The sequence below is a fragment of the Camellia sinensis genome, chromosome 2 (genome assembly GCF_055761805.1).
Source record: "Camellia sinensis isolate YWXY chromosome 2, ASM5576180v1, whole genome shotgun sequence".
Classification (NCBI taxonomy): Eukaryota; Viridiplantae; Streptophyta; class Magnoliopsida; order Ericales; family Theaceae; genus Camellia; species Camellia sinensis.
The window spans coordinates 147,573,965-147,585,833 of record NC_138962.1 but is presented as its reverse complement, the minus strand read 5'-3'; the positions used below and the strand labels follow the sequence as shown (position 1 = coordinate 147,585,833).

Genomic DNA, 11,869 nt, shown 5'->3' with positions numbered 1-11,869 from the left:
TGGAAAATACAATTAATAATCAAATTGAGATATTTGAACCACTAACCTTATAATGAAAATGTAAGAATTTTAACTAATAGATTAACCATGTTGGTTTTTCAAAGACTGTCCACCAAAAAAAAAAAAAAAAAATTTGAAGGTGAGATATAAAAAATTATGACATACTTTGAATTTTAAAAATTAATTATTTTTCAAATAGGGGTAAAAGTGTAATTTCTAAAAATTAAGGGGGGGCACGTGACCGTCATGGGGGAGCTTCTATCTACATACACCAAATACCCTCTTTGCACACACTTAATGATATTTAATTTTATTACAAATGTATCCCTAAGTGAAATTACTATTTTAGACACCATTGTTAATTCAAAACATCTCAATGCACACCTCCCTCTAGAGTTCACATCTGTTGCATCGTGTTTGTAGCTTCATTGAGCTAGAAGTGAAAGTAGAGTCATTCATAGCTTCTTCCAAGTTCATTGAGCTAGAAGTGAAACCAAAGGGCTTTGGCATTTCCGTATTGCACATGCACTGCAGCTTCTCAATGCACTCATTCATCAACCTTCGTCATTCGTAGGGAAAACATCATTGTTATGGAGGATTTGCCTTCTGAAAATCAGCAAATAAGTGTTCATGTGAAACAGAGCGAAGGAAATGTGAGTTTAATTTTTTTTTCCCAGCGTCGTTCGGATAACCAAGGCCGAATTGTGTTATTTGGTTCGGAAATCTACTGCCGAAATAATTATTTATTTTCGGAAGTTGTTGTCTGAACAAAGTAATAAATTTCGGAAGTTGTTGTCCGAACAAGGTATTTAAATTCGGAAGTTGTTGTCCGAACAAAGTTAACTTTTACAACATTCAACTTCCGAAATTTGAAAATAAATTCGGACAACTACTTCCGAATGAAGTAAATTTTTTTTTCCCATTTTATATTCCAAATTTGCAAACTACATACCAAATTTACAGTTTCAAATTGCAAATTAATCTTTATAATGCCATTAAAAATTTGTAATGTTATACAAAATATGCAGGAATATGTGTCAACTCAAGGAAGTCAGGTTTGCGCGGATTTTGTGTTAGATTAAACCACTCAATTCACAACTGAACAGGTTCACTCTACGAAATTATAACGATTATGTTTCGAATTGCTCACCAAATGTAAATGTTTGATAATATTTATTTAACTTTGTAGGTATTCAAAAGTAAAGATGAATTGCTCAACTGGGTACATGAAGTTGGAAAGAGAAATGGTTTGGTCATTGTAATCAAAACATCAGACTATGGTGGAGGGAAAAAAAGACCCAGGATGTATCTTGCTTGTGAGAGAAGTGGCCAATATAGAGCAACAAAGAAGTTAAAACATTATGGCAATAATACATCAAGAATAATCGGTACGAAGAAGTGTGGTTGTCCTTTTGATATGAGGGCTCACAGGTTTACCACACATGATGAATGGACATTGACCGTAGTATGCGGATTGCATAATCATCCACCTGCGGAGCACCTCGAGGGACATTCATATGCGGGGAGGCTATCAAAGGATGAGAAAGCATTGTTAATGGATATGTCAAAGAGAATGGTTCGGCCAAAAGAAATCCTAGTAACCTTGAAATAGCAAGATGCCCTCAATGTAAGCACACTTAAAACCATTTACAATGTATGCCATCGAAACAGGGTGGTACAGAGAGTTGGAAGATCACAAATGCAACACTTATTGGGTGAATTGGCCAAGTATAACTACATTGAGCGCCATTGGTCTGAAGAGTCCACGATGACTGTGACAGACTTGTTTTGGGCACATCCTACCAGTTTGGACTTATTTTGGTCTTTCCCATGTATATTAATTATGGATTGCACATATAAAACCAACAGATATCGGCTTCCTCTTCTTGAAATTGTGGGAGTGACATCAACTGAAATGACATTCTCTGTAGGTTTCGCATACTTACAGTATGAGAGGGTCGATAACTATGCGTGGGTGTTAGCTACATTGCGTGATGTCATGGATGGGTTTGTTGTGCCAACAGTTATTGTTACTGACAGAGAGCTAGCCTTGATAAATGCCATACAGAAGATATTCCTGAGTGCCAGATATTTATTATGTCGTTGGCATATCAGTAAGAATGTGTTGACCAAATGCAAGAAAATGTTTGAGACACAGCAGAAATGGGAGAAGTTCAACCATGAGTGGAACTCTGTAGTGTATTCATCTTCTGAAATTCAATACGATGAGCGTCTTAAATCAGTACTTAAGGAATTCAGTAGTTATCCTGATGCAGTTAAATACGTCATGGATACTTGGTTGGTTCCTTACAAGGACAAATTTGTGGCGGCATGGACAGACACGTGTATGCATTGTGGTAATGTTACAACGAACCGGTAAGATTACTTTTCTTCAATATGTTATTAATAAGTGCCATGTACTTGATTTTAACTTGACTTACATTGAATTGAACAGGGCTGAGAGTGCACATGCAAAACTTAAAAGACAATTGGGTTCATGTCAAGTCTCATTTCAGGCATCATTTGAGAAAATACACAGTCTGCTTGAGTTGCAACACACTGATATCAAGGCTTCATTTGAGAAAAGTCTAACTGTTGTGCAACATCAATTTAAACCTTCTCAATTCAGGGAGCTACGGGGTAATGTGTCTATCTCTGCGTTGGAGTATTTGCTTGTAGAGAGTAAGAGAGCCAATTCCATTGGTATTGATGTTGAAGCTTGTGGATGGGTCCTTCGCCACACTCATGGTTTACCTTGCGCCCATGAGATTGCTGACTATATCAGACAAGATCGTCCTATACCACTTGCTACCATACACTCACAGTGGAGGCAACTTCATATCTCCATATGCAAGAAAGAAGAGAAAACGGGGGTGACTTGTCATGCAGAAGTAGAGTTGTTTATTAACAAGTTTAATGAAAGTGATAGAACCATGCGGTTGGAGCTTTTGAAGAAGTTGAAAGAGATTGTATATCCGGGAAGCACTTTTCTTGTTGAGCCGGAGGTGAAGCCAAAAACACGTCCTCAGGATCATAAGAAGATCAATGTTTCTACCCTTCGTGACCCGTGTGCATTTGAGTTAGTGCAATTTGGACATGATTCCTTCTCACCTAGGGACACTCAAATCACTACATTAGCTTCTACTCTGTAAACCAAGAAGAAGCGACCTGTTAAGGGAAAGGAGAAGGTGAATCCGAAAGGGAAGTCATACATTACTAGAGCAGTGAAACCTGGTACATATGTTGATGCTTTCCCTGTTGGGTTGAAACCATACATCAAGTTTGTGAAGGATATAGCTGCAGATGGGAATTGTGGTTTCAGGGCTATAGCTGCTTCAATTGGTCATACAGAAGATGATTGGGCTCAGGTTAGGCGTGACCTATTGGGTGAGCTGCACACACACAAAGAGGAATACATTACACTTTATGGGTCCTATGAAAGGTTTGAAGAATTGACAAGCATATTGTCATACTTTGAAGACAGTCCTGGATACTCACATTGGATGACTATGCCAGACATGGGGCATCTTGTTGCATCGTGCTACAATCTTGTGTTATACCACTTGTCTTTACAGCAATGTCTCACCTTTTTACCTCTTAGAACAGTGCCAGTACCTCAACTTGATAGACGTGAGATTGCCATTGGGTTTGTCAACGGAAATCATTTCGACCAGGTATAACAGAAACTTATCAATTGGGTTTGTGCATGTACAAGAAGTTATGAGGTATGACCACTAAGTCAATTAATATTTGGTGCAGGTTTTGTTGCAGCCAGGCCATCCAGTTCCTCCTATTGCCACTAATTGGAGAAAATACCATCACCCTTGCGCTGTCAACTGGGATGATGCATATGTGCGTTGCATTCAACATTTCAAGGACATTATTCATGATAATGTAGCTACTTGAGAGACTTTTGATGTTGTTGATGTCGCATGACACATGTATGCATTTGACAATGTTAAAATTATGGAAGAAATTAATGGATGTGTTTTTGATGTTGATGTGTTATGTTTTGCAATGTGGATTGAATGTTATCGACCATTGTTACCATTCCATTGTAATAAGAAAATATCATTTACAAAATCAAGGACCATTGTTACCATTCCATTCTAATAATAAAATGTCATTACAATGTCATTACAATACCATTGTTGCCATTCCATTATAATAATAAAATATTAACCACTGTTACCATTACAACAATGTCATCTTACAAAAAACACCAAAAAAAATTCATCAACTAACAAAATAACATGTCACGAATCAGCTGTATGCCTACGCCTAGGCCTACGACTGTATGTCAATGTTGAAGATGGAAAGCGACCTCCAACAGAACTAGGTCCAGCTTCGTCAATGTGCTGACCTTCAAGGACATGCATCATACTCTCGATAGCCTGGTAAAGTCGATAAGGATGTCGAATCCCCTCCTGATAACCAGCGTCAATAATAGGATGTGAAATCTGCAGTGCATGTGCAATACGCTGCATTTGAAAACAATATCACATTTTAGGGAACATATCAGAAAAAAAAAGAGTAAGTTACATATGTATGCATAAGAGAGGATAATAGATTACATCTGCATGTTCGCTGAAATCCTGATGGTCATGGACACGCGGTTCATCAATGTGCTCGACATATAGGTGCATGATATTCTTATACCAATCCATGTAACCCGGTACACATTGCCAAGGCTGACGAACTGGTGTGCTCCTCCGTTGCTCAGATAACACGTGGTTATCCCAAGCCTCCCAGATCCTATCCAAGTATCTGTACATGACTGTATATCGTGCAGATATGTTGCCTCACGCACCACGACTGGGAGCTAGTGGTGCATCTGGGATGGTTTGAACCCTGCCAAACTGCCTCAAAACTCTATCTGGATGATAAGGTTCGACAACGTCTAAGCACTTTAAGCATCCATGGTAGAACGTAACCGGGTTACATGGATGCCGGTCTCTGCAGCTGTGGTATGGATCCCAAATAACCTGTAAACGTAAAGTGTTTTTGAATTAAAGTACATAAAGGGTAAGATAAATGGAAGTGTTAAAATTATCGCAGGATGAGTAAACTTACATCAGTAGCTACCAAACTGTCAAGCTCGGCTCGAAAATATTTCAAATGCTCAATGGAGGAACCCGCCTCTCTCCTAGATGCCCAATGGTACACGTGTGGCATGTTTTCATTGTAGCCCATGTTCTGATGAGGTCGGAATGCTCGGAAGTGCACTATATAAAAATGCTAATGCAGCAGCACCTCAGGCGTAAGTATGTATGGATCCCAAATCCATCAATAAGCCAAGGTAAACAACGGGAACCCTGCTGCCACTCTTGTCACTGAAGAGTGTACATCCCAACAGAAACAACAAATAAGCTCTAGCAACGCACTGTATAGCCTCATCGGGGTCTGAATCTGTGACACCAACAAACTGACTTCGCAACCATTCAAGCCTGACTGAATTGCCACCAGCAGAAGAAACCTCTTCATGTGCTGTACGTTCAGTAATCCCCAAGCCATAAACGAGTAATGTAACTCCATGATGATCTGTCACATCTGGTATGCTGACTGATTTGCCTACAATGGGAAGGCCAAGAATAGTGCCAACATCATCTAGGGTCAAGGTCATTTCACCAACTGTCATGTGAAATGTGTTCGTCTCAGGTTGCCATCTCTCAACAAAACTGGAGATTAGAAGCTTGTTGACGAACCGATAAGTGCAACGAGCTAACTGTGACAGTCCAGACTGCTCAATAATGGCTTTGAATCTGGTGTTGTTCTCTATTAACCACCATGGCCATGTGAGGATCTTGGAAGAGTGATTATGACATTTTAGGGGCCCTCGTTCCTACAACACAAATGATATGTCATTACAAACTACCATACAACACACACAAAAAACAAAAACTCATATACAAATGAATTTCACTTTTACTGAGGAATGTTTACCTCCCCGTGCCAAATAGCTGCAGCCACATGACTATTGAAACTCCGCAGTATTGATGGATCAGTCGGTCCACCTGGAAAAGCATGAGTAAGGTACTCTTCCTGGACAGGAGAAGAATCAGGTAAAGAGGTATCCTCCACAACATTGTCAGGCATATCATAACCTTCAACTCGTCCTTGGCTTCGGCTTCGACTTTGACTGGCACTGGGAATATCATATTCTACCGAAACTGGATCACGACCTCGACCACGACCTTGACCTCGTCCTCGCCCACGCCCTCGTCCCTGTTCATGGTCTACATCCAATTCACGACGTCGTCTATTTGAAGCAGTAGGTGGGACACGTTGTTGATATTCAGAATCCATATTATCTACAAAAATAATAAGTGTGTGTAATGAGTGTGTGTGTAAATAAAGAGAGTGTGTGTAAAATTATAATAAGCGTGTGTAAATTATAATAAGTGTTTTAACTTATAATAAGTGTTTTAATTAAGTGTTATAATTAAGTGTTTTAATTAAGAAGGGAAAAAAAAAAAAAAACCTGTTCGGAAGTTCACAACCGAAAATACATATTCTGTTCGGAAGTTGAAATTCGAAACAAAAACATAATTTCGGAGGTTGAGTGTTGTCCAAATTCAATTTTTTCAGAAGTTGACTATCGAAACAATGTAACATTTTCGGAAATCTACTGATGAAATTATTGATTATTTTCGGACTCCTACGTCCGAACACATTGTTATATTTCGGCTAACCAGTTCCGAACGACGGTTCCAAATCAAAAACTCTACATTCCAAGTGAAAAACTCTACATTACAGATGAAAATGAGGATTGAATAGGAATGATGATTCAAAAGTAAACTCACCTAATGAGGATTGAAAATCTGATGGAATGCTTTAATGGGATGCAGCTTCGTGGATGAAATGCTTCAATGTATTTGCACACCTGGGTTGCACACGGTAATGAGATGGAATGCTTCAATGTATTTGCACACGGTTGAAGATGTGCTTCAGTTTGAATAGGTGCTTCAGCTTGTATGTAGGGCTGTTCAAAAATCCGTTCGATCCGGTAATCCGGACCGAACCAGACCGAATCATACGGTTTGGTTTGGTTCTATTAAGAATTGGTTCGGTTTCGAATTAAGAAATATGAGAACCGTAAAAACGGTTCGATTAATGGATTTTATGAAAAAACCGCGGTTCGAACCGAACCGAACCGAACCAAATTTTAAAACATATATATATATAATATCAAGTTTTATTTTTATTAATTGGTTTTTTATAATTTTAATGATATTAGGATGATATAGATATGTAATATTAAGTAATGCCTTAATCTTATTAATTTTTATCATGAGTTAAATGTAATTAGTTTGAGTAATTATTTTGCTAATATTAATAATTTATTTTTGTAAATAGAAATTTTTGGAACCGTAAACCCAACCGAAACCGAACCGTTTTTTTCGGTTTGGTTCTGGTCCGGTTTTACAAGTGTAACGGTCTGGTCTGGTTCTCAAAAACACAGAACCGTTAGGATCGGTTCGGTTCTTGGATTTTCTCAGAACCGAACCAATCTGGACCGTGTACACCCCTACTTGTATGTAATGGAATGCTTCAAGGTTGAAGATGTGCTTTAGATTCAATAGGTGTGTGTATTTGGGGTCGGGTGTGTGTGTGTGCGTGTATGTGTGTGTATGAGGGTACATTTGGAACTCATCGTGTGTGTACTGAGGAAACTAATTAGGAATTAATTTTCTTGGTGTGTGTAGTGAGAAGGATGTGCAAAGAGGGGATTAGGTGTGTGTATATAGAAGCTCCCCCCTCTTGGTCCCAACGTGCCTCTGCCCCTGCCCCTGCATTGAGATATATATTGGTAGGGACGAATGTTTAGAATTGTTCAATAATTTATTAAAGTTGGATTTGACTTTTTGCTTCGAGATGGATTGATATGGTATTATATATCCATGTATATGTATGCTTATTGATTGGATATTTTTGTGGATGTGAATGTGCACATCCTCTAAAGTCATTGTTATTGTGAATTATCAGATTTTAATGTTTTGCATTTGGTGATGTGTATATTCTTAGAGAATACTTTTATTTTACAAAAATGTGTAAATTTTCACATATGACGTAAGTGGTTTTTTTAAAAAATACGTAAGTGATCACAGATACATGTAAGTCTTCGGAGAACACTTTTATTCACAAAATTACGTAATTTTCACAAAGTCGCATAAGTTATGTCACAAAACTGAAGGTAGTTAACACAAAATGACGTGTAAATTTGTTTCTAAAAATTTTTAACAACAGAAAAATGCATAAGTGTTCACAACTGACATAAGTCATTTCCGAAAAAATTCGTAAGTGATCACAAATACGAGTAAGTCTTTGGAGAACACTTTTATTTTACAAAATTACGTAAGTTTTCATAAAGTGACGTAAGTTGTGTCACAAAACTCAGGGTGGTTAACACAAAATTACGCGTGAGTTTGTTTCTAAATTTTTTCAATAACACAAAAATGCATAAGTTTTCACAACTAACATAACTACTTTTTCAAAAAATGCGTATGTGATAAGAAATACGAATAAGTCTATCAAGAACACTTTTATTGCACAAAATTGCGTAAATTTTCACAATTTACATAACTAATTGTCCAAAAAATACGTAAATGATCACAAATACGAATAAGTCTTTGGAGAACACTTTTATTCTACAAAATTGCATATTTTTTCACAATTTACGTAACTAATTGTCCAAAAAATACGTAAGTGATCATAAATACGAATATGTCTTTGGAGAACACTTTTATTTCACAAAATTACGTAAATTTTCACAAAGTCACATATGGTTTGTCACAAAATTCAGGGTGGTTAAAACAAAATTACACATGAGTTTGTTCTTAAAATTTTTCAACAACACAAAAGTACGGAAGTTTTCACAACTAACATAATTGATTTCCCAAAAAATACGCAAGTGATCAAAAATACGAGTAAGCTTTTTGGATAACACTTTTATTTCTCAAAAATGCGTAAGTTTTCACATTTGACGTAAGTGATATTTTTTAAAAATGAGTAAGTGATCACAAATACGTGTAAGTGTTTGAAGAACACTTTTATTTCACAAAATTGTGTAAGTTTTCACAAAGTCACGTAAGTTGTGTCACCAAACTTAGGGTGGCTAACACAAAATTACGCGTGAGTTTGTTCTTGAAATGTGTCACGCCCTCAAAATAATACATATAAACCCAACATACATGACATCCATAGACATAAAAGAATAAAGCATATTTCCATTTATCAGAGTATTAAGTACAAAAGTATTACATGTTGACAACAAAAGTAAATGCCCTACGGGCTTACAACTTTCCAAGTCAACACTTGGGTTCAACAACAAAAAAAAAAGAGTTCTAACTCTAAACATATTAAGCCCTTGGCTTGATTTACATGCAATACAAAATGATAACAACAAAAGAGCTTTCAGCCTCTAAGCCTCCCAAGCCACGTCCTTGGAGGTGACATATCACCTGCACCTGAAAATGATGTCCCATATAGGGTGAGCCAAAAGCCAGTAGAGATATGCTAAACCAAATATAAGAAATGACTAAAACATTAGCATTTGACAAATGGTTAACACTTGTAAACCAACTCGCAACATTTCCCAATTCAACGACAATTACATTCGTGTTTCATTTTACGTCCCCTTATTTATCCAATTCAATTCATAGACATGGCTCATTATTTAACCAAACAATTTCAATGAGACTACAACTCATATTAAATACATTTCCAATATCCATAACTCAAATGAGACTACAACTCATATTAAAAACACTTCCGATATCAACATCATTCAGATGCATATAAGGTTTCGGGACTTTCACCCTAGACACTCCGGCCAACTTAGTTATCAATGGAGTCCATCCCCTATCTCTTCCCAAACAATAGAGTACATCCCCTATCTCCTCACATACAATGGAGTACATCCCCTATCTCCTCCCACACAAATATACATATGCAATGTATTTAAGCACTTCCTCATATACAATGATCAATCAATACACATATTCGATGTATTAATCTGACCGTCATATTCAATGACATAACTTAGTCGATTAGTTTCAGTTTTCCCTAATCAACATGCAGTGTCTACAACAATCACGACTATCCTCCACCGATAGCCCAAAATAGTCATTTCTAAACAGATAATAAATTCATCAAACAGATAAATAATCAACATTTTCATAGGTGAGTGATAAATTAATCCAAGCACACCATTCTACCCCAATTCTATCCAATTTCGTGATTCTCAACTCAATTTCATAATTTCATATTTCCCAAATTAATTATACAAATTAAAGTATTAAACTTAATTAGGGCATTTTCCCCATTTTCTCAACTTTAGCCCTAAGGCTCAATTTCATCAATTTTTACAACATTAATCCCATTTTCCAAGGTCTCACTTACACATGAAGCTCATCAATTGAAAAACCCCTCTTTTACAAATTCAAGTTCAAACCCTAACATTTCAAAATTTCCATAATACACCATTTAATCAAAATGACTAAAATTTATGACAAAACTCGTAAGATGGAGTAGTTTATCCCTACCTCAAAAGAAGAGACTCAAAGGAGATGAGGGTGAAAACTCAAGAACCCAATGTTTTTCGGATCAAAGCGAAGCCCACACCAAGCTCTATCTTTTCTTCAAAGAGACTAGGGTAGAGACACCCAAGAACCAAGGGTATTCATGTTGAGAATGTGTATGTAGAGAGAGAGAGAGTCGGATCTAGGGTTTGAGATGAAAAGGAGAGTGAAAAAGTGTGTAAAAACATGCTACTGCGAACTGATATACTCGAGGCTCGCTCGAGCGAAGGAGTGGTCGCTCGAGCGACCAGACACAAATGGGCCTTGCTCAAGCTCAGAAAGCCTCGCTCGAGCCAACAACACGAAGCTTGAGGTCTGCTACCCAGAAGCACGCTCGAGCGCAGGAGTCCTCACTCGAGCGAAGAAACCCAAACATATAGCTCGCTTGCTCGAGCCAAGAAACACAACCTTCAGGTCCAAACTAGACGCAGACGCACGCTCGAGCGCAAGACCTCTCGCTCGAGTGAAGAGACACACCAGACCGAGCTCGCTCGAGCCAAAGCTGCGTCTGAAAAGAAAACCTGAAGACCTGCAATACTCGCTCGAGCGTACAAACCCTCGCTCGAGCGAAGAAGCAAAAACACACGGCTCGCTCGAGCGACAAAGTCCTCGCTTAAGCGAAGAGACCAAAACTGGACAGCAACTAATTGTTTTTAAAACACACCCAACCTGTTACAAACCTGCCCAACACATCCTAAAACTCAAATACAAAGAATTAAAGGACGAAAATGCAACATATACTACAACAGACATCCACGGAGCCGAGTCCGGGATACAATAAACAATGGAGGGAAAACCGGATCGCTATAAAATGTGTAAGTTTTCACAATTGATGTAATTGATTTCCCAAAAATGCATCAACGATCACAAATACGAGTAAGCTCTTGGAAAATATTTTTTTTTTCACAAAATATCATAAGACAATGAAGTATGGATAATTCGACAAACATGTTGTACTCGTACCGAATACTTACTAAAGTATGTTATTTCTGCATGGGTACACAAAAATGTATTCAAATTTTTTCTTCTTAATTTTTGGTTTAGCCAAACATATCTAGTATATATCCAAACTATGTCGAACCTCAATTGAAAATTATTGAGGTGAAAATTTCTTGCGTACTATGTGTGTGTGTGTGTGCACAATTATAACTAGTTTATTATCCTAATTAATTTCAATAGACTTGGTTAACTAATAGTAATTTTAAAATTGAGTGGGAAAAAAATTTCATAATTCGGTAACTATCCGGTATGGGTATAACATGTTTGTCGACATACCCATGCTTCAAAGT

General features: G+C 37.5%; 2 protein-coding genes across 2 annotated transcripts; both read left to right on the top strand.

The window, feature by feature from the left end:
* The first annotated feature begins 590 nt into the window (after positions 1-590).
* Positions 591-1,612, top strand: LOC145819139 (uncharacterized). Its single transcript, XM_082913097.1, has 3 exons — positions 591-653; positions 1,029-1,055; positions 1,190-1,612. Exons 1-3 carry the CDS (start codon positions 591-593, stop codon positions 1,610-1,612), a joined length of 513 nt encoding a protein of 170 aa, XP_082769223.1.
* An 87-nt stretch (positions 1,613-1,699) lies between these two features.
* On the top strand, positions 1,700-3,936 carry LOC145819138 (PKS-NRPS hybrid synthetase cheA-like). The gene is made up of 4 exons (XM_082913096.1): positions 1,700-2,376; positions 2,456-3,005; positions 3,159-3,674; positions 3,760-3,936. Exons 1-4 carry the CDS (start codon positions 1,700-1,702, stop codon positions 3,904-3,906), a joined length of 1,890 nt encoding a protein of 629 aa, XP_082769222.1. The 3' UTR covers positions 3,907-3,936.
* Positions 3,937-11,869: the final 7,933 nt, after the last annotated feature.